At 36.5% G+C, this 24,447-nt stretch overlaps 1 protein-coding gene across 1 annotated transcript; it reads left to right on the top strand.

The window, feature by feature from the left end:
* Window positions 1-251: 251 nt before the first annotated feature.
* Window positions 252-17,660, top strand: barx2 (BARX homeobox 2). The gene is made up of 4 exons (XM_027161244.2): window positions 252-751; window positions 9,826-10,138; window positions 14,976-15,060; window positions 16,515-17,660. The coding sequence occupies exons 1-4, from the start codon at window positions 565-567 to the stop codon at window positions 16,782-16,784; spliced, it is 855 nt and encodes a 284-aa protein (XP_027017045.1). The 5' UTR covers window positions 252-564; the 3' UTR covers window positions 16,785-17,660.
* Window positions 17,661-24,447: the final 6,787 nt, after the last annotated feature.

The following is a 24,447-nucleotide window of genomic DNA, read 5'->3' as shown; positions in this document are numbered from 1 at the left end:
ATTATTATTATTATTATTATTATTATTATTATTATTATTATTATTATTATGTTTTTTGTGTTGTCAGGATATTTGAATCATTATGCAGCGTAGTAAAGTGAACGATGTAATCGCTCACTTTTTACAGAGAGAGAGAGAGAGAGAGAGAGAGAGAGAGAGAGAGAGAGAGAGAGAGAGAGAGAGAGAGAGAGAGAGAGATGATGGACAGGGAGTGTGTGTGTAGCCTGGCAGTAGTTGGGGAGCTGGTTTATATATCGCCAGGCTAATGAGCTCTGTAGGCAGGGAGGCACTAGGAAAGGAGAGTCAAACACACACACACCCACTCACACACTCACTCACACACTCACTGATAGACACAGAAGTGAGTTAAAGCGGTGTGCAGCGTGTCATTGCAGCAAGCTTTAGGAGCAGCATACGGCACTGTGGAGCGACTTTACAGGAACAGAGCTACAAAATGCTTGTGTGAAGAGCTGCATGTGTGCGTCTGCCTGTGCGTGTATGTGCAATTCTTTACTGCTTCTGTGTAAGTTTGCAAATCGTTAAAGCTGAGTGAAGCGGAGCGCCATGCAGTGCCAAGCCGAGTTCCGGCTCGCCCAGCCCGCGCAGCTCAAAGCGTCCCGGCGGCGTTACAAGACCTTCATGATCGACGAGATTCTGGCCAAGGAGACATGCGATTACTTGGAGAAGCTCTCTCTATACTCCGTGTGTCCTTCCTTGGTGGTCCGACCCAAAGCCCTGCACTCCTGCTCCGGTAAGAGGCTCATTTTTACGCACTAAACCTGCAGTTCCCACTCATTCACTTTCTCACTAACTGCGGATGCTTCCCCTTGTTTCTCCCCTTGTTTCTCCCCTTGTTTCTCCCCTTGTTTCTCCCCTTGTTTCTCCCCTTGTTCCTCCGCTTGTTTCTCCCCTTGTTTCTCCCCTTGTTTCTCCCCTTGTTTCTCCCCTTGTTCCTCCGCTTGTTTCTCCCCTTGTTTCTCCCCTTGTTTCTCAAGTGCACTTAAATCAGCAGTGTTTAGAAAAGTTGCTTGCGGAAGATACTTATGTTTATTGCGCATAAACCAATAAAGGAAACTTATAGCAAACTAAGAACTACACCAAGAATCAATTAATTAATGCAATTGAGTGAACATATTGCTTGCAATTAATACAAACGAAAGAAATAAAACATTAGAATGTGTAAAGCAAATATCTTTCCCCTTTTCCACCCTAACTCGAATTAATAATAATAATAATAATAATAATAATAATAATAATAATAATAAGAAGAAGAAGAAGAAGAAGAAGAAGAAGAAGAAGGAGGAGAATTGATACTTGATAATTGATTGATATTAAACAACCTTTAAGAGACATAACAAAAAATAATAACTCCTGTGTGTGTGTGTGTGTGTGTGTGTGTGTGTGTGTGTGTGTGTGTGTGTGTGTGTGTGTGTGTGTGTGTGTGTGTGTGTGTGTGAGAGAGAGAGAGAGAGAGAGAGAGAGAGAGAGAGAGAGAGATGAACCAAACACAGTCATATTTCACGCATGAGAAGAAGCAGCTGAAACAGAAACTTGAGGCACAATATTTGCTTTCTTATATTTACTTTCTTCATATATAGCCTTTTTGCCAAGATTCCAAATGCTGTAAAAACATTAAAAGCAACAGTTGGATTCTGTACAATTACCCTGATCATATTCTACACATTTATGCCGAATATTAAACATAATCCATAAACCTTTTGCCCTTCAATCCTCTGCGCTCTGCATGTCCTGGTAATAAAGCGTCGGGGAGATTTAAGTGTAAAAAAATGCTACCGGTTTTCATTTTCTTGTTAGGTTTGAATTATTTTTGAAACAGGATTTGTTTCATTAAAAAATCCCCACGTATATTATGTGTAAATATTTTTGATATTAATGCTTACAGTATTTTAACCCACTCTCAATATCGCTATGGTGCGCAAATTGGCAATCAAACCCGAAAACTTGTGAAGAATTGGTATTAAATATATTTACACACTGGGCCTTAAAAAGTTTATTTTTCTGAAATTAGTCTATTTCGTTTTTTTTTTTAAATGTTTTTCAAATTATTGCCAGATTAGATTATTCCTATGTATTCACTGTCAGTCATTATAATGCGCATTTTTTTTATTTCTATCTATCTATCTATCTATCTATCTATCTATCTATCTATCTATCTATCTATCTATCTATCTATCTATCTATCTATCTATCTATCTATCTATCTATCTATCTATCTATCTAGATTACTGAGTTTAAACTTTAATTTATTTATTTATGTTATCCTTTATAGCCTCTTTATTACCCTAAGTTTTCTTAAAGGATTAATGGCACTTCAAACATGAGCAAGCGGTAATGACTCCACACTTAGGGCCTACATAAGGTTTAAAAGTCCTATTTAATGCTCACGTAATGCTGCACGACACTCTCTAAAGATATAATAAGTCTCTGATTCATTTCCTCAAATATGGAAATGAATAGTTTCACAAATATTTTGTCAGTTTAAACAATTCAACGTGGATTTTAATGCTTTTCCACCTATTGTCTGATTCCTAAATGAACTCGAGATGATGCCAAATGTAAACGCTTACACAACACTGAGCATTAAATATTATAGGTTTAGGTGTGTTCAGAATTACATCACCAGGTTAACGACTTACAGATCACCAGAGGGCTCTTTGAATAAATGTTTATTTGTGGATCACAGGATACATTTATGGATAATAGTATAAAAGCATAACAGTATTATTATTATCATCATCATCATCATCATCATCATCATCATCATCATCATCATCATCATCATCATCATCAGTTTTAGGCCTAAGAACTACATACAGTAACGATAGAGGTAAAGTAAAATTTAAAACAATTATGGCCTTACAGTGAAAAAACTAAACACAGCAGGATGAAGCTCAGGCCGCTGCACTGACACATTCACAAAATCTTACATTTTCCAAAGATCTAAATGTAATGACAGACCTACAGTATATAGTAAACAACGTGTCTCTTCAAATGCATCTAAGCTTTACATGACATAAAAATTCAAATCATCAGCGAATCTGATTTATTTATTTTTCCTTGCACAGTTTTCATCTTTCCATGAATCATAACTTCTGCCTGTCATAATTAGCACATAATGGTTTACTTAAAATTACCAAATTATTTTTGCCCCAAGGCTTGAGCCTTTGTGTCACACTTAGAATAGATATGTGGGCCACACAGGATGTACAGGTTGTGGGCAGGAAGATTATGGGTAAATATATTTGGCACTAATTGCAAGCAAATAACTCATGCACAAACATGCATAGCCATAAACATCATGCAGAATGAGTAGGATTGTGCTGAAAAACAGAGACAGAACATATGCATCGTTTATGCCTGAAATTTAAATTCAGGTCTAATTACAAACTGGGAAAATACGATCATTATTTTAGATCAAGGCTGCTATTTGTCCTTTTTAGGACACATTCCTCCATTTAACCTCCACAACTACAATAAATGATGTTAATTGCTTTTAATAATTATGTTAATTATGCTAATTACTTTTTAAGCATATATAATCCTAACAGTAGCCATCGTTCTTACGTTTTGCAAACGTGTTCTTGTTTTTTCACGTTGTATTGACACGTGACACGAACCCATCAGTGAATAATGAATAATCACATCTGGAAAACCAACAACAACAAAAGAAACCAAAAATTGTATGCCTGAAAATAAATGAATCAGAGGATAAATATGCTTAAATCACTTCACAGTGCCACCTCAATAAACCTTATTGGGTGCGTTGCATTGCAAGAAGTGTTGAGATCATAAATCATAAAAAATAGTTATAGCGACTGATTTCTTCTTTCTCTGCTGGTCGGATTTTTCCACGGACAAGCACACCTATTCCCAAACAACACATCCTGTTCTCTAATAAAGTAAAGGGTACAGTAAGTGTGCAGATATTTTACCAGCTTTGTGCTAAAGGGATTGAGTATCCAGTCCAAATATCAGATCATGGTACTGACTATATCTTATTAAGCAGCCCTGCTGTGAGATATTCTATATGGCAGCTCATCAGCGGCTTGTAATTCTGAATTTAGAAACTGACTGTCCCTGTGGGTAGTGCCAGCTCGCAGTAGGTTGCAGGAGATTGTGGGTCATCTCTGGGTTGTTCTACCTTGTTGTGACGCTATCATACCAGAAGGGGCCGTTATAACACTCACCAAGCTAACAGACAAAACAGTAGGAAGCAGAGTACAGTCAATAAGACATGTGATGCATGAGACATTAAAGCTCTGTTCTTCAAAGTCAGCTTGAGTTACTAATTCCTTTATGAACACTTTACTCTAAGTCATTTGTCAATCCAGTGGCAGAACCTGACTTCTCAAATGTTCCATGACACACCAGTTTGTGCTTGTACTTTCTTGGATTTTATCTTTTGGAGATTAAAACATCCAGATAGAAATTACTCCTATAACATGCTGCTGTTCAGTTCTCTACGCTCAGAAAGCCTTGTTTTATTCTGACATTATATGGTTTATATCGACAGGAGCGACAGGGTTTGTTTGGCTGCACATTAACAGATTAAAAACAAACTTGTAAGTGTAAAAGTTTTCTCTAAGGAGATGATCATTTTAGCGGGTTATGGAAGGAGTCTCCGGTGTCAGTGCTCCGTAACAGTGAGATGTAACGATGTATGTTACGTTTAAGTTTTCCGAGAAGTGTTCGGAATGGAGGGATCTGCATTTCTCATTTAGTGGAAATATGGTAGGCTGCGTGAGAGAGAAGAAAAAAGAAGTAACTGTAACTGATAACATGAATTAGCTTGAATTTCTTTTGCAGGAGTTTAACAACATTAACTGTATTAAAAGATAACTATATACAATAGTTTGTGAAATTATTATTTTTTTTTAATTTTGTAAAATGAATACAGATAAATCTCTTTAAAGGTAATTAATAAAAAATATATATAAATATTGGCAAAATGCAGAAATATTAGGGAAGTAAAACACTAAAAATTAAACAAATAAATAAAATAAAATAAACAACTGATCTAATAGCTTACTCCCAGACATTTTATACTGTACATTTTAGTTTCACGCCTTTATAGACATTATCTCCATACCATCGGAAAAGAAACAAGTCACACACACAACAGGTTTATCTTACTAACTCTTTGAGAAAGAAGAAAAGATTCCATAAGTATTTTAACCTCTACACCTAATGATGAGCAACCTTAATGGCAGGTTACGCAATTTCATTTATCACTTACTTCTCATTGGAAACTTTTTGAGAAGCTTTTATAAATTGCACTCAAGGCGGTGAAAAATGGGCACGTATCACAGCTTCCAACAGAAAGAGAGAGAGAGAGAAAGAGAGAGAGAGAGAGAGATAGAGAGACAGAGAGAGAGAGACAGAGAGACAGAGAGAGAGAGAGACATAGAGAGACAGAGAGAGAGAGAGACAGAGAGACAGAGAGGCAGAGAGAGACAGAGAGAGAGAGAGACAGAGAGAGAGACAGAGAGAGAGACAGAGAGGCAGAGAGAGAGAGAGAGAGAGAGACAGAGAGGCAGAGAGAGAGAGAGAGAGAGAGAGAGAGAGAGAGAGAGAGAGAGAGAGAGAGAGAGACGACAAGATGATTTTGTGTAATCCTTGTGTTTTAGCAACTCAAACTCAATCCCATTACCAGAAAATCTGGATTTGATGAAGTGAAATTGTTATCAGTGGGTTTCAATCCATTTCTGAGAAGTGATAAGAAATCACAAGCAAAAAGATTATCTCCTTAATCTAACCTTTGTAACATAATATACATAGTATAGTACATACTATACTCAGGAACTACTCTGTTCTTCACTTGTTGTTTTGGTAGTTGCACTTCATTTGAATCCACCTTACACGCTAGTCTATAAAAAAAAAAAAACATTTATATCTTTTCCCTTCAAAACTTTCAACACATTTTTCTACATTTCAAGTGGCTCGAGGCCTGAAAGAAAATCCACACGCTCAGCTTTCAAGTCAAAATATTTAAATAACACTTACAAGAAATATAATACTGATTAGTACTTTGCTAAAAAAAAAAAATACTGGAACGTTTTAAACGGTTGGTCTAAATGATCTGTCAGAGCTTTATGAGTTCATAACCCTATAACAGCAGATCATCTGCAGATGACACATTCAGCGGCTAAAGCAACGATGGAACATTAACGCCTTATCACTACACAAACACGGGTGCAATTTAAACCGTGCTTGTTTGTATAAGCACAAATGGGTGAAGTCAGGGAGCATTAGGACGAAGTAACATATTTCCATCATCCGCGTTCATTATTTACATTTGATAGCTGATGAGTGAGAGTTCTTCTTGAGCACCCAAAACATTGTCTACAGCATTACTGGGAGGTCAAATAGCAAGTGAAATCATCTTTGTGGAATCCAATCACTTGATGTGCCTCAGCAAATTTCGACAGGGCTGACAAGACGCAAGCAACGTTTAATGGTGTAACGTTTGCTACCGGGTTCGACTTTCTCACTTCGTTTGTTTTTGAATGATTGACAGGAAGAGATTTTTCCCAATAGACAAATTTTAAATCTAAGTACAAAATACGCACTAATGTTCCTAATAACAGGGTTTAATGGTCAAATATTAAAATGCATTTATTTATTTTAACCAATAAATAGGTCATAAATATGTCATTTTTAAATTGGTCTGATGATTTGACGCATCACATCGCATCAGATTGGTAATTAGATAATTTTATTAGACACGATGATTAGTATGTGAGGATGTTTTATTCGAAGCTTAACAAGCTTAATCTTATGACGATGGGCTACAGAGTCAAATCCAATCAGCAACTCGACTATTCACCCGTGTTCAGTCTCAGCTGCAAGTCACTTTCGGCAAAAGCATCAGCCAAATGTGTAAAACAATTATTTCGTTCTATCTTGCATACCGCTGATCCTACACATGGTCAAGTGTAGCCTGGAGTCTTTTGGACTCAAGAGGAAACTAGAGTATCCAGATGAAGCACATGAGTACATGCAAACTCCACACACTACAGGTGTAAGGCTGACCATCAACCACAGCGTTATCCATAAACGATTCCCAGTTATTATTTAGAGTTGAATTGCCAAATTGGAATGTCCAGAAGGTCTGGATGTATTTTCTTTACCAGCACATTTCAGACAGTAGATATACAGTATACAGTATGTTTAGATTTTAAGTATATACTGTAATACACAGGTCTTGTATGGAAGATGCTTTTTTATTTTGGTGTGGGAAAGCCTTCAGGACAGAGGAGTTTATTCTCTCTGGTTTATCTGTGTCAAGAGAAAGAACAGGTGATGAACAAGCAAACGACTATTTTTTTGTTGTTATAAGAACAAAGTAAGTGAACTAACCTGTCTTATTGTCTTTATACAACATTAGCTCTAATTACAAACTGGTAAAAAAAAAAAACGCGATGTGTTTAATAATCAATGAAACAGTGTAGTTCCTGGGAAGCTGGATTGTCACTTTAATCATGACCCCTTACACCTTACTTAAGATGTGACCACCTTAATACAACAAATACACAAGCTGTTGTAATCCTTTTCTCATCTCAGCACTATTATTAACAGTCTGTTCATGTCGAACATCCTTTCAGCATTCGATTTTATTGTACACGATTACCAATAAAAGGTAACGATTCATAATCTCTCTATCCGGTTTCAATAGAAAAAGTTGTTTTTTTGTTTTGAGTCTGGTTTCTTCTTTCTTTTTTCCTCACCACCGTCACCTCTGGCTAAATCGGCATCCGGATTTCTTCAAAGCTGCTTTGTGAAAAATGTTAATAGAGATAAAGATATAAACTTGAAATCAATAAGAATGTGACAACGGAAATAAACCACTGTGGTACTGAGATCTCTCATCGGTGATTAACTGTCATGTAATAATTATGATATCCCGACATATATTAAGTTCTGGGATCAAACAATCCATGGGTACAAGAACCCAACATCATTGTTTGTGGCCATCTATCCATCCATCCATCTATACATCTATCCATCTATTGTTTGTAGTGTTTATCCTCCACAGGGTTGTGAGGAACCTGGAGTTTATCCCAGGATACTCAAGACACATGGCAGGATTCAGGGAACACCTGGGACAGGGTGACAACCCATCACAGGACACGATCTCACACTCACTCACACAAATTAGAGATGATATTTAGCCTACAAGAGTAGAACCAAAAGAAAACCCCTGAAGCACAGGAAGAACATGCAAAATCCACACACAGAGCACAGGTGGGAATCGAACCCCCAACCCCAGAGGTGTGAGACTAACATGCTATCCATGAAGCCCATTTGCAGCTATGAGATATTTAATTTGTGGCCTTAAAATATTAACATGTGGCGTCAATATATTTGAGGACACACCTTATGAAGAGAAAAAAGAACCATCATGTCACATTAAAAACTCTATCTGACTCAGACATATTGAATAGTCTTTAAGAAAGATGATTGTTAAACAATAGGTGTGTGTGTGTGTGTGTGTGTGTGTGTGTGTGTGTGTGTGTGTGTGTGTGTGTGTATGTCTGTGTGTGTGTTAAAGGATACTAAGAGGTTTCAGGTAAGCCTGAACTTGTGCCTGAAGTTGAATATTAGCAAGACAACATCCACCTAAGACAAAGTCATTCTCATTCTGACACCCTAAACTGTCTATGTTTTGTTCAGGTTCGAACTCATAACGCATTTTTCCCCCAAACGAAAACACATTCTGTCTTTAGAACTAATTCGGATCAACCTGGAAATCCTATCTAAGATGTCTCCGTTTTTGCCTTATTTCTACACGATTAGTCTCTTTTTCTTTCTATTTCTCTTTTTATTTTGAAAAATGTCTCTTTTCTTTAAAAAGCCTTATCTCTGGAGTCCTACTCTGCATTTTATGAAGTCTGGCGTCGTTGTGCTGTCTGACAGACGGAGACTGAGAGAAAGAGAAAAGCAGAGAGTTGCAGAGATTTAGGAGAATCATTATCATCCAGTGGTTCAGGGGTGTCGTGTAAAACACCACTTACATCATCTGAGCAGCTCTGCAGTTCAGTGACCTGCATCAGCCAGGTCGGGCTTTTTAACGCTTCCCAACACCATTAAGGGGAGAAGGGACAGGCTATTAGTGAGGATTTAGTTCACTTGGACCATTATGGCTGCTTAAACTGGCCACGCAGCAGCTAAGCATGTGACAACGACAGAATTTAAGCAGTAAAACGGATCCTCGTGGCAATTTAGAGCCGTTTTACAGAATCTGGATTAAACATTTTGGTGAACTGAAGTGTCACGCATGTGGGGAGTCAGGAGGCATGTTACTTTTGGTCTTGGCTTAAATTCTACAATTGAAATCAGCCATTAACATCCAGAATAAAGTCATTCCTTCTTCTATAATTCATTCTACCAGTGATAAACCATACTGTATACAGTACATCTCAACTTCTGTCTACAAGGTTCTGCAATTAAACCTCAAAATCGTCTTCTATGCAAGATACTAATTTTAAGTATTTGTTTTAAGATTATTTAAAAAAAAAATAGGTTTAATAATCTTGGTTGTATTTGTGTACTGAAATTTTTTCTTCTTCTTTTTTTTGCACCACATGATCCATTCCGGTTTTTTTTTTTTTTTACATTGACCTCATTATTACCTTCTGTATCAACTTTGATATTTAATATGATAACATTGCTATTTATTTGCTATGTAGTATTATTAAATAAACTCAGAAATATATATATATATATATATATATATATATATATATATATATATATATATATATATATATATATATATATATATGTGTGTGTGTATTCCTACAGGCTCGTCATCACTCAACACATACCCCTTGCTGTCTGTCATCACCCGTCAGCCCCACAGCAGCCTGCCACACATTCCCCAGCCCTCGCCCCCAGGCCGGGTCACCCACCTGCCCATCTTGTCACCCCAGCATGCACTGCCAGGAGAGCCGGTGCCTAGCGAGACCCCCGTCAGCATCAGCAGCGAATCAGAGACAGAGCACAGCTCTACACGGCTAAAGAAGCCACGTCGCAGTCGCACCATCTTCACCGAGCTGCAGCTCATGGGTTTGGAGAAGAAGTTTCAGAAGCAGAAGTACCTCTCCACTCCTGACAGGTCAGCACCTGCTATTCACTCAACATTTATATGAATAGTTACAAAGATTAAAGTTAAATAAAGTTAAAGAATAACACTAATACAGATTGCACAACACTTGCTTTATTTATTAATCATTCATTATAATGACATTTATTTGTATATACTCTATATGCTTTAATGGATGGAGTTAAGTTCATACACTGATTTCTCAGCATCTGTACATCTGATCAAGCTGAAATTTGGTGGATCGCATCCTTGTGTCTAACGATGACTGGGTTATATATTAAAATAAACTAACAAACAAACAAACGCCAATGGCCAATCAGCTTTCACCGTTTTTTTAAAATGCAAATTAAAAAGTAAGAGTAATACAAAGTAATAAATAAATAAATAAATAGATACATTGATTGATTGATTAATTAATTAATGGATTTACTTATTTTCTGCATTTTGTCGGTTGATTTAATTTGGAGGTCTTTTAGCTGTGAACCAGAGATCCAGTGATAAAGTAGCTGTAATTCAGAAGTAAGAATTATGAAGCATAAAGACATCAGGACACTCCACTGTAACATGAATAAATTGATTATTCTACATTTAGACAAGTTGTTTTATTATTCGTAAGTTAGTGAATGGAAATAAAACTTTCAGGTTCAAACATTACGTCCATCACCATTTCCTGCTCCTTGTGTACTTTACATTTCCTTCACCGCTTTGATTTATTTATCAACCATTAACTTTAGTTCATTATTTTTCCAGAAACAAGAATGTACACGCAAGTATGAAACAGATTTTCATGAGCAACAGACAAAAAAAAATGAAAGCAGATGTTGGAAACCGAATGGCATTGATTATCACTGTGACGTTTTGATTTATTCTTTTGGGAACATGTCAAACACGGTTAACCTGCATGAGCCAGAACATTAGGTACCTAATGTTCTAGTCAAGAGAATAGTAAGATTTTAACCTTGGGCTTTTGAATAGCTGACCAGAAATCCTCTATAAGAAACACTACCCCCATTCAAGAGAACAGGGAAACATGCCAATAACAGCAAACAGAAACGAATTACACTGATTCCATGCCGATCATTTAATATACACACAGGTGTATATAAAACACTTTGGAGCTTTGTACAATGAGATGATGTAATCCGTGTGTCTTAGGTTGCCTCTCGTGGGTCGTTCCTTCTCAGCCTTCACACATTTTCCATTTTATTTCAGACTTCATGTTTGGCCTTACTGAACATACTTCCATTATGGCATAGAACGCGTTTAAATGTGGAGATAAAAAAACCTAACGTCGATCCATGTAGGAGCATAAGGTTAAAATGTGACAGATTGAGAGACAGACAGACGAGGTTTCATACTTTTTAGGTCTTTTTAAGGACAGATTTACTCACCTGAAAAATACAAAACAGATTCAAACGGAAAATGTGAACTGAAATCGGTTCAAGATGCATCACTTTATACACTGTTTTTTCTGTTGGTTCCTCTTGGGTCGCCTTTAAAGATTTGATATAGAACCCCTACATCAGTAGGTTTCCTTGTTCAGCAAGGGCCATGTTCCTTTAAGAAAGTATTTAAATAGTACACAGGTCCATTTTCTGAAATGTGGATATACATAAACTGTCACTCATGCAAAAACAGGAAAGAGATATACAGTAGAAAAGAAAAGTTCACATATCCATTTTTTTCTTTTTAAAATGCACTGATTAAAGAAAATCTAAATCAAATTTATAAGGAGTCTCTACATAGTTTCCTCTGGGTTCTAGGGTTTCTTCAAACTTCTCAAAAGCATGTCAGTATTGTGGATCTCTAACTCTAAACTGGTCTGTTCGAACCTCACGCCCAGTTTATCCCAGTATACAAGATCTGGGTCCATTATAAATCAGGTAAAGCAGCCACATATTTGCTTTACACATGACTAAGACTTATGCGCTGTGCTATGTGTTTAATAAGAAATGCAGTAGACTCATGGGTAAACAGATCAACACCTCTAGACTTAAGGCCACGCTTTTATTACAATACTCTCTCTCTCTCTCTCTCTCTCTCTCTCTCTCTCTCTCTCTCTCTCTCTCTCTCTCTTTACACACACACACACACACACACACACACACACACACACACACACACACACACACACACACACACACACACACACACACACACACTTGATACCTGCCATATAGTCTTAGAAGTTAACTCATCAAAGTCCCAGCTGAATGAAGAACATAAAATAGGGGAAATCCCCATCCTCAGGGTGTGAAGGAAGGATGTAATCACCTTATTACTGGTCGATTTGTTCATTCTCTCTCTCTCTCTCTCTCTCTCTCTCTCTCTCTCTCTCTCTCTCTCTCTCTCTCTCTCTCTGTCTCTCTCTCTCTCTCTCTCGCTCTCGCTCTCTCGCTCTCGCTCTCTCGCTCTCGCTCTCTCTCGTGGTTTTTGGCTTTCGAGCTCAGCAGCCACAGCCGAAAGTGAACAAATAGCCACATAATCAAAACCTCATAAAAACTAGCAGTAAACATGCCAACACACAAATTTGTCCAATTTCTATAATTCAGTCCTAATCATTTTTTATAAAGTACAGATTATTATAATCATCAAGAATTGAGTTTAAAATAAGCCTAAAGTGCCACGTAGGTGTACTGTATGTTTCCTGTCTACAAATCAATACTCAAAAATAATCAGTTTCAGCTTTATTTTATTTGTATATTGACAGGGTCATAAAGTACAGGAGTCCGTGTTCGGGATTATGTTGAGACAACTGTACCGCGACAGTGGCAAGGGAACAAAAAAGACTTTATGGTAGTCAAAGCCGCACAGAGACACTGTATTTACAGTTGGATTACACAGCTTAAACAAATCATGTAAGCCAGTGAGCAATAAAATCTGACAAAGATATAAGTCTTAAATGACTTTGATTTGCATAAAATTGGAAATTTTTTATATATTATATACACATATATATATATATATATATATATATATATATATATATATATATATATATATATATATATATATATATATATATATACACACACACCATAGAATTATTGATTTCTGAAATCTTATTGGTCTAACTGTTCAATTGCCTCTGACAATAGCTCATATTATTGTCATTTTTTTTGTAAAAATAACTTATTTGAATGCTCTCGTTCTAATACTACAGGATCCTCATCGAATGTCTTACATATCTGAAATCAAGAATAGAGCGAAACAGTTTACAAAAGACAGAAAGATAGACGATTTCTGTGAGTGCACTTCACCGATTTGCTCAATTCCAACAGATCCGTGTGTCTGACATCAAAGTGCCACAGAGGGTTTGACTGGCTGACTGGGAGAGGCAGTGCGGTAGAGCTAGTTAATCCTTTCTGGCTGTTGGCGATCTACTTTGAAGGAAGACATGGCAGGAATCTCTGTGCAATCGTTTGATAGCACGGCTGTTTGATACAGTGCTCTCTGTTCAGTCCAAGTACAGCCATGGCTATCACATTACCGCCAAACCAATCGCTGAATTAGTCATGGAAAGCTTGCCGGAGCGGCCAAAGGAAGCTCGGCTGCCTTGAAGAGAGCAATGATCTCGTATGATAGGATTACCTTTTTTTTCCTGTATAGATAAATGGTGACAGATTTGAGTGGAAGGTCTGCAATTACAGTGAGTCTGGGAAGACTATTCCAGACAGAACAACGTGTCCTGCTTTGATATGTCACTGCAGTGTTACTGATTATGCTGTGATTAGATGGACATCTGGACCGGCAGACATGGCCACCCACTGGGAATCATGTGTAGGATAACAGATGACTTTAGGATGTCTATCAGTGATCCTCCTCTTTTGAAGTCACTTTAATAGGAGGACGATTATTTTAGTGGAAATTCCTAACAGGACAAAGGACACGCTGAAGGCAAATTTATTTTATTTTAAGCGCACACAATTGAGACAAAATTTCAAATCACTTCAATTCAGAAGTCTATGCAAAAAACTGCTATATTTTTGTTCAAAAGTATGACAAGCTAATTTGGTAGGTTAATACAAACTGTGGAAAATATGTGAGTAATCTGTCCCATCTCTTATCATGACAAAGTATTGTCTATTATGCAAAACGTCTAGGCTTATCACACATAAAGATAATATTTAAGTCTGGGCTCTGGGTAGCATCTTCATTTTTCTCCTACATCAAGTTTAAATGCGTTAGCATCTATGCTACAGTTTTCGCTGCACTGTATTGAATTGAACTGAACTCAATTTAGTCGAAAATTCAGTTCATATTCCTGATTTTAGGAATGTTGTGTAGCATCTGTTCAAGCTAATTAACATGACGATTAAAAATATTTCCTTCCGATAGTCAAGTCAGAGAATGTCTTTGATGCTAATAAGGTTCGAGGCAGAGGGTAAAGGTGACTCCGTGGTCAGAGGTCAAGCAAACAGTGTAGTTAAGTAAATAGGCATGGGGTAAATAGGCATGGGGTTAAAATGAAAAATAAAAAATAGACAAAATTTTATTGACATAACTCTACGAATAATCATGACACAAACACGAAACAGGTGAACGCAATCGGTAAGAGACGGATTACAGGACACGAGACACGATAAACAAAAAATATTACACTTGTTGCTATGAGGAATGTAATGAGAAGTGCGAATCTGCACCACTCAGTGCTTTCCATAAATCAGCAGGTGTCAGGATTTGGAAAAGAGAGGCAGACGTACTGTACAGTATTAAGATCCTTTATATTGTTGGAAAAGATACGAGTCTTTTTAATCAAATATATAATAAATTTAATACATGATATTCATCATTACTCTCAGATTCTATTGTTGATCATTTGTGCTTGTGTGTGTTTTGGGGACTTTAGATTGGACCTGGCTCAGTCTCTCGGTCTCACCCAGCTCCAGGTCAAGACCTGGTACCAGAACAGACGCATGAAATGGAAGAAAATGGTAAGTCCATGATATAACAGCCTTCATCTTTTTTTGTCTTTCTGCCCAGTGGCTACTGATTTCTACTCAGAAATGAACACTTGTTTGATGACGAGGGTCAAGCTGCTCGATCAGGCATGTGACATTAAATAACATGGTACTTTTACACTTTTAATAAGTTCTAAGTTATTTGGATCTTAAAGGGAATTAGAGCAGCTAACCTAATTTAATATAACATTGACATATCTTTTAATAATGGTACACAATTTACAACCTGTCCCATGCTGATATTTCTCAACAACAACAACAGCAACAACAACAGCAACAACAACAACAATAACAACAACAATAGATAAAGAGATAAATATATAAAGAGAAAGCATTGATCAACCAGATGCAAATACACGTCTTTTACTTCCCACTTCTTTTTCCCTTCGCTGAATTGACATTTCCTTCAAGCAAATTTTGTTTGTTTGCTCTGACCACTGGTTTAGCACAGTTTTCATGTGAATTCATTAATGCAAAAAAAATCACAAATATGAAAGTGACGTGACATACGGCTAAGTACGGTGACCCATACTCAGAATTTGTTCTCTGCGTTTGACCCATCTGAAGTGCACACACACAGCAGTGAACACACACACACCGTGAACACACACCCAGAGCAGTGGGCAGCCATTTATGCTGCGGCGCCCGGGGAGCAAGTTGGGGGGGTCGGTGCCTTGCTCAAGGGCACCTCAGTCGTGGCCGGCCCGAGACCTGAACCCACAACCTTAGGGTTAGGAGTCAAACTCTATAACCGTTAAGCTACGACTCCCCCCCCAAAAAATATTATTACTAAAGTGTAAATGTTGCCACCTCTGCTTATGCACTTGTGTTAGGATCATGTAAATATTATACGTATATCATCTACAAGCTATTCTATGTAATTAGTGTGGAAAGGATTTGCTATCTAGTAAATAGCACTGGATTCACCTTTAAATGTCTGCTTGCTGAAGGAGTCACAGAGGCTGTCTGACTTATATATATATATATATATATATATATATATATATATATATATATATATATATATATATATATATATATAATCTTTACTGTATCATTTGGATGTCTGTATTTCATAAGTAAAATGGACCACCAAGCTGCAGAGGAAATCCGAACCCTACCATTAAAAATCCCTTAGACAGTTTTTAACCTGTACACCATATATAATGTGGAGAAAGAGCTTCAGCCTAGAGGCAGTGTGCTTAAGTGTGTGTACGCATCTGTGTGTTAAGAGACATGAAAGATGATTTAGGATACAGTGCAGATGACTGCTTCAGCGCGGTCAACATCTCATCTGAGCACGAAAGCTTTCTCTTAGTATTTAATGACCACACATCTTAGCTTAATCACTGTAATAACTGCATTGACCTTTTACCTTGGCTTTTATTTGTCACAGTGTCATTAAAGAGCATCTCATGTGTCTCCAGGTGCTAAAAGGAGGACATCAGGCACCTACGAAGCCTAAAGGCCGACCCAAAAAGAACTCCATCCCCACCACGGAAGAGATCGAGGCAGAGGAACGACGGCTAGCGCAACTGGCTAAAGATGATGAGAGTGGGGAATTTGAAACACAGGGAGAAGTGTTTCAGGCACAACCACAAGACCTGAGCACAAGCAGGCAGATTGAGATTCTCCATTCTCTGAATCTGGAGGCATCAGATGGAGAACAGCTTCCCCAGTTAACACCACAGAGCTAAATTAGCATCTACGTCGTGCCAAAGACTGACGGCACCAAAAAGTACTTAGTGGTTCCTATCGCTAGAGCACCAAAGACATGAAAAGACGTTGTGTCTCGTTTAAGGAGCAGTGCTTCACTCTGTAAGGTTGCTTTACATACTACATTGGCTCCTTTTTCAGTATTTTATGATCCCCACATGCAGCCAAATGCACTTCAGCAAAATTCTCCTAAAGCTGGTTCCCCGTGTACCAAACGGACAAACAGTAAGTGTTTATGTTTTATTTTTCCTGAGCGAATTGCTCTCCTACACCATAATGGCTGCCTGCTTTATTGCCTCTGTTGAATTGGTGTCGTCTGTGTACAGCTGTGTCTCTGTTCTCTGCCAAAGATCATATATCTGAAACACTGAAATGCCCTTAGAGGTATTAGTGCCTTTTTATTGTCACATTCAAATGCTTTTTTTTTTCATTAAATGCCAAAAATGAACGAACACATGTACACTTGTACAGGACGTAATTATGTATATGCTGTGTAAAGGAAGGTTAGCAAAGAGTGGGAGGAGTCAAAAATAAATAAATGTATAAATTAATAATAATAATAATAATAATAATAATAATAATAATAATAATAATAATATTGCCCTTAGCAGATTTTCTCTATTGGGAAGCTGAAATCTGTTCAGCTGTGAAAAGCTTTATGCAATTTCAGAATATATATATATTACAAATGACACCTTTGTAAAAAAAATTCTCAACAGCATTTCCTTTATTATTATTATTATTATTATTATTATTATTATTATTATTATTATTATTATTATTAAGCTAAGAATTGAATGTAATTTCCCAACATGTACATACATGGTAAGCTTCCGAAACACATTTGAAAAAGATATTTAAAAAATTTAAATATTTGTTTTGTTTTATTCTGTTTTTCCTTTCCTTTGAGTAATAATAATAATAATAATAATAATAATAATAATAATAATAATAATAATAATAATAATAATAATAATAATAATTATTGTTATTTTGCTATAATAATTAACTAAAATCACCCCCCCCACTTTTATATGATAGAATTTCAGAATTTTTGTATACATGTCAACTATATTTGAATAATAGATGTTTTGTATTTATTTTGTGTGTATGCTTTGTTTAAGCTGTATAAAACCCTGCAACATGTAAAGTGATTTATTGTTAAAAAAATATCTGGGATGATCTTATGGACAGTGTAAAGTATTGCATTTATTTTTTTTTCTCTGTGTTAATGTGTTGTGGAGCTAAAAATGGGCCAGCCTTTTGAGGCAGCCTGGCTTTTACGCCTTAAATAAATTGTCTTTACTTGTCAGGGACATGGACAAATTCATAAATCAGCATGACAGCCGGTAAAACGAGGAAACTGACAAAAGTGAGTGTGCGCAGAGGCAGCGTGGCCCGAGGCTGAGGCGAACACACCTCCACCCTGCTGACTGACAATGGACTAAAGTGAGATCTGAAGCAGCACACGTCTAGCTCCTGGCTCAGTTCTGCCTTATGTTTAAAATATATATAGTTAAGCTCATGCTGTTGTTGTTAAGTTTTTTTTTTTGTTGTTGTTAGTTTTTTTTACAGTGTGCCTGAAAAATTTGCGTTACTATGACATGAAATATAGATTGATAGAAAATCTGCAAGTGTTTGTGCATAAGCAGCTGATTTTACTTCTCATTTTTTGGGAAAGTCTAGTTTGTTTGTCCCCCCCCCCACCTCTTCCAAACTGTAATTTCTACCTTGAGTATGTATTTTTGTGTATTTAATAACATTTAATAAAGATAATAGTCATTTACACGAGGGTCAAAGGTCACAAGTGGTATGTCACATTTTTACATAAAAAAAAAGATTTAAATTCTGCTTGGAATTAATCGTTCTTTATTACGAACAATTCCTTGTAAGCAATTTTATAAAATCTAAAATAATGCTTCATCAACGTTGTAAATCAAGTGTTATAAATGTTTCACTATGTGGATATTGTGGATTTTACAATATTGTGAATAAAACCTGTGAATGATTATTCTGTAACTCGGTTATTTTTTTTAATGATTGTAAATGGATAATAAACAAAAAAGAGACAAAAAAAATCAATACATATAATGAAACTCTTTCATGCAATTTTTCAAAATGTACTTTATTACCTTAAGTGTGTTTAATACTTCATAGCATATTATTAAAGTATACAAATTCTAACAAGTTTTATTTTTTGCAAGAATGCTTACAAGGAATTGTTAGCAACTTATTATGAAATAATTATAAGCATATTTGATAGTATAATGATTTCTGAATATAAAACAGTTTTTAAATTATTGCAAATGAAGCAATTTTTTTTTTTTTTTTGCATTAGGCAAAAAATTTCCTGGACGCAGTTTCCACTGGCTTACGCTTTGGCCATACATTACAAGCATCTTACGTTTCGGTGACATCATTAAGTTTTTTGCGATCATTCCCGGGTCATTGAATTAATTTTTTTCCCAAGACAGCAGCTGAATAGGGTTATTTCATTCATAAAACACTTAATTCATCAAGTTAGCTCAAACCCACAGATTATTAATAATGCTTTGTGCTCTCCTGCACAAATAATTCAATATTTCTTTTGATTCACAAACGCAGAACAACCTGTTCAATTACAAATAAACAGAAGAGAAGATAGGGTGTGTTGTAACATGTTTTAATCTCACACAGCACTTCCTACCTTTTGCCTTCATTTTAAACTTGAATGATTCTGTAGTGAGCCGATCCAACAGGTTTGGAGTGTGTAACGTATTTGTGTGGGCTGATGGCATTCATGGATGATTGTTAGAATAAATATTATGAGCTAACAGTGCACTTCTACACCCTTCTACACACACACACACACACACACACACACACACACACACACACACACACACACACACACACACACACACACACACACACACACACACCAAGACAGCAGCTACAATATAATGTTTCCAATTCCAACTGTGTGTGTCTGTGGTTTTTAATATGCGTCTAGTATTTAGATCATATTGTTCTTTCTGAGCATTGCAATCTGCACAAATGTATGTGCATGCCATTGAGTGTGTATGTTTCTTTTGTGTGTGTGTGTGTGTGCATGCATTCTATTAATGTGTAGGTATGTTTGCAAATGTGTGTAGGGTAAAGATGGGGGTGAAAGCAGGCCTGAAGCAAGGTAAGACAGGTAAGTTCACTTAAAGTTACAAAGACAGGAAGTTGGGTCAGCGGTTACAAATCAACAATGTCATGAAATGACGTTAGGCTCATCGTTTTTAAGAAATTTGAAGCAAGAGTCAGCTGGTCACTGCAGAGATTTTTTTAAAATCATTTACAGGAGCTTAATAGTAGAATTAAATGAGATTGGGCAAGGTTTGCATTATTTACAGAAACATAGGGAATAAAGGAAAAGAGGATTAGGAGATGCGTAACCCGATTGCAAAAAGATTTACCACAACACAATGCACACACACGCTCGTAGTACACTCGACGATTTTGACCAAGTTTGCTGAGAAAAAACTGCGAAAGACCTTTCTAAAAAATTCAATTTAGTGTCATTACAACCAAAGACAATAAATTCTGTGGATAAATTTCTGGCAGTGTCGGAATTTATAATTATATGTCAGAATGTGAGCACTGCTATGACATTCATCTACAAACCACAGATAGTAGGATGGCATGTGATGACGCAAAACTCACATAACAGCTACGCAAATGGCATTAGCAATGATAATATGTGGACAAAAATGCTAGTGGACAAGTTCAAGCTCACGGCGTTGCATGCTTCTGTACAATAACATTGACAACTTGTGCAGAAATAGTGATTTCCTTTAGTCTATAGTTAGAGAATCTTCATCAAACAACCTTTGTTTTCTCGCAGTCTGTTATAGAATTCGGTCAATATAATTATTTCTAATGAATCGATAAATAAGGGATTAACATAAGATCTGAAGTGTAAAATCAAATCATTGCACAACGTTTCATTTCCATTGTCTGACTGTCTGCAATTTAATGTTTTCGTTTCACTTCATTTTGTCGCGTCTTATGTTTTGACAGATTCATTTGGAGGTTGGGAAAAAAAAACAAAAACATTATATTGTATTGACATATCATACTTAAGAAACAAGGATTATGGTTGTTTATAATCAACCAGTTTACAATCCCCTTCCACCAAAGCCATTCCATTTTCCCACAGGAACATGAATAAGATAGTGTTTGTTTCTTGGCGGACCAGTTAGTCGTGGAATTGTGTTACTCTAAATATATGCATGCTAACTGCAGCTAAATAAATAATGTATGAATCAAAGACGGTTAAAATCATTGTAATACTTTAACGCTCTATTTTAAGCAGCAATAACGTGTGTGGAAAAGTTTGCGGTATTCACACTCACACACCCAATCGAAAGCTAGTTCATCTTCATTTAAGACCTTTTAGATCAATGTAAACTAAACTGATCTGCCAAGATTCTTCAAAGGCTTTCTGTTGTAGGCAACATGTAATTATGCTGCTTAATTAGTCTTTTTTCCATCTAACTAGTAAGATAACATTAGATCTCTTCTGCTACTAACTAATAAATTAGAAAATGTTGTCTGGCTTCTCACTAAGCTTGCTAATTTACAGTACTAGATGGGGTAGCATAGTAGCAAATCGGTGTATAGATCAAATTAAATGCTAATAGATGCTCGTTACATCATCGACTCAACACGTTATGTATATAATTCTACACCAAAATGCTTCACAACTATTCCCCGCAATCCAACAACAACCCTCTTTACAGCAAGTTCCTGAACTTTGAACAGACTTTATCACAGAATAGAGACCCAAGCACTACAGTTTGTACACACGTATGTATATAAACAAGACAAAATTTAGCCTTTGCATGCCTGCTACAAGGGAAAGAGGGCAAATCTGCATGGTGACAACTGCCAGACCTAATAAGATACTGGCAGCTGAGACTCTTTCTTTTTTTTGGCTGTGAGTCCTAGCTCTAGTAATTAATTATAATTGTAGCTATAATTTTGTTAAGCTGAGAATAATTGTCATCCTCATGATAATGAAGGAGCTCAATGCACTGAATACGAATAAATAAATAAATAAATAAATAAATAAATAAATAAATAAATAAATAATACATAGAATCTCGGAAATAGTGGCATGGGTCCCATTGGATTTCATTGAAAGAGGAAAATTTGTTTCTACAAATTGCCAGACTGTATTTCACCTCTACATCAAATACACCTTTTTATTGGTTCACAATTTACCTCCAACAAACTAATAAAAATGCTTGCAGTTGCAGACTCCAGAATCTATAGCAGAAGCACTAGGCATTAGGCAGAAACACACCCTGGATTAGATGCCAATCTATTACACGGCATCAATCAGGCACTGATTTACACCTTGGGGCAGCTTATCTTAGCCAATCAACACACCGGCATATTTTTAGGAGGTGGAAGAATTCTGAGAACCTCAAGGAAACCCATGGGAACATACCAACCACCACACTGACTGTAACCTGAGTTCAGAATTGAATAAACTTTTCAATTCATGATTGACAAAAAGACAAGGCCCGTACTTACAGATCGACATTCAGTAATTAGCCACATGTCTCTAGTCTCAGTGAAGAGATAAATATTATTTAGCTAGCTAGAGGCTTTAATTAAAATTTGTTCAAAACTAAATGACGGGAATACATTCATAAATCATACGGATGCAAAATGTTGTGTTTGCTTTGGTTTCTTCAGCACCTTTGCATATGAAAATGATCTTCTCAATCAGCCAGTGGATGTTTCCTAAAAAATAAATTTAGATCACCTAACAGGTTTATACTTGTCTGAATTGGACTGGTTTTATATTTGTTAACATTAGCACTAAGACAGCTAGGGTTCAGAACATGACTAAAGATTGATGGCATTTGGTTTTATTAATTTGGAAGCTGCTTTCATCCAGAGTACTTAACATAGGTGGAACGCTCCAAACCAAACATTCACTTCTAGGACAAAAAGATTCCACTGAGGACCCTAAATATTCTTCGGTTTGTTTATGTTGGGGGGAAAACCTTTAAAGTTCCCTGCAATAAAGGTATTCCCTTTCAGAAATGGTTCCATGTAGAACCTCTTTAAAAAGCTACACCTATTAATCTTTCAAGAACCCTCGAGGGTCCCTTTTTTAAGAGAGCATATCCTAGCAGTTAATGGTTGCTAAAAGCATCCAGCGTTGGTTCTCAGCCAGTCTTGAGATGTTAATTCAGGCCACTAGCGCAAAACCATGAACCTTAATCGTTAAGCTACCGATCCCCCCCGAAGGTTTCATACGACTGACACATATATAACTTCTATCCTCTAGTACATAGAAAAAGAAGGGTCTCATAATTGTGTTTTGGTGCAGCAGGCTTCAGCAAGCCCATGGCATTCTGGGTAATTGTTGGGCAAGGTAAGGATGGGTTATGGAAATAGCCTGCAGGTAGAACAGCGCCAATTGTAGAGGCTGTAATTTTCTTTCCAGGCCCCTCAAGTTCAGCTTAGGGTCAGATGTGGAGCTAAAACGTCAACCTTCCTTTCAGTCCTCCAACCCACAGCCCTGTTGCCAAAAAAACCTGAACTTGCACACCTTCACCTGTCAGCTTAACTTTACAATCTAGCGGCTACACATCAGTGCTGAAAGAAAAACTCGCTCAAACATCCGCATGTCTGCCTCTTTCTCTGTTTGATAGGGGAAGTGCTGAAACCGCAGTACATCCAGAACGGAGGATCCTCCCCTAAACCACACTAACAATGACCCTCTTGTCTTCCATCGCAGAGAATGAAAACCTGTCATTAACGTAAATATAAGCGTAAAGTAGAAACACTCGCTGCAGTAGCTGTACTAAATGGAGCAAAGCACTAGGTATGATTAAACAATAAAGCAAAGCAAAAGTTAAATAAATAAAATTAAAAAAATGTGTTTTTCCCCAAATGACCGAAATTACAATGTAAAATAAAACTTATGATGTTTTACACTTTTTTTTTCTTCTACACAGCTATTGAATTCTTAAAACTTTAAACTTGAAAATATTTGTTCTGATTTTATACTTATGTAAAGCTGCTTTGAGACAAATACTCATTATATATATATATATATATATATATATATATATATATATATATATATATATATATATATATATATATATATATAATGTACCCCAATCTTTTTCCTACATTATTATATCCATATATATATTTTTACAATATACAATCTAAAATCTCATGGAGAAAACCATTTCTGGCTATTTCGTGACATTAAGCAATTATCAGTGTCAATGGTTTTACCCCATCACACACACACACACACACACACACACACACACACACACACACACACACACACACACACACACACACACACACACACACACACACACACGAAATTGCAATGATTTCCAGAAAGTAAGATTTCCACCAAATGAAATAGAGCTTGACATCATATGTGTGGGAGGCGCAATCAAGCTGATTACCTTTGAATCCCTTCCTATCATTAAGCAATCAGCGGCATGGACTGTAATCGATCTCCTTCCACCATCACCTCATTAATAGCAGCATAATGCTGTTCTGCTCATGCAGCTGCTGTCTTTTACTTCAGAGCTTTAGCTAATGTATTTAAAGTAGCAATTAGCC

This window comes from Tachysurus fulvidraco, chromosome 13 (assembly GCF_022655615.1).
Source record: "Tachysurus fulvidraco isolate hzauxx_2018 chromosome 13, HZAU_PFXX_2.0, whole genome shotgun sequence".
NCBI lineage: Eukaryota > Metazoa > Chordata > Actinopteri > Siluriformes > Bagridae > Tachysurus > Tachysurus fulvidraco.
The sequence above is the reverse complement of the archived record's forward strand: the minus strand, read 5'-3'. Positions and strand labels throughout refer to the sequence as shown.

Coding starts and splice junctions, on each gene's coding strand:
- barx2 (XM_027161244.2), top strand. CDS start 565: ATGCAGTGCCAAGCCGAGTTCCGGCTCGCCCAGCCCGCGCAGCTCAAA. Junction 752..9,825: donor AGCCCTGCACTCCTGCTCCG/GTAAGAGGCTCA, acceptor GTATTCCTACAG/GCTCGTCATCACTCAACACA. Junction 10,139..14,975: donor TACCTCTCCACTCCTGACAG/GTCAGCACCTGC, acceptor TGGGGACTTTAG/ATTGGACCTGGCTCAGTCTC.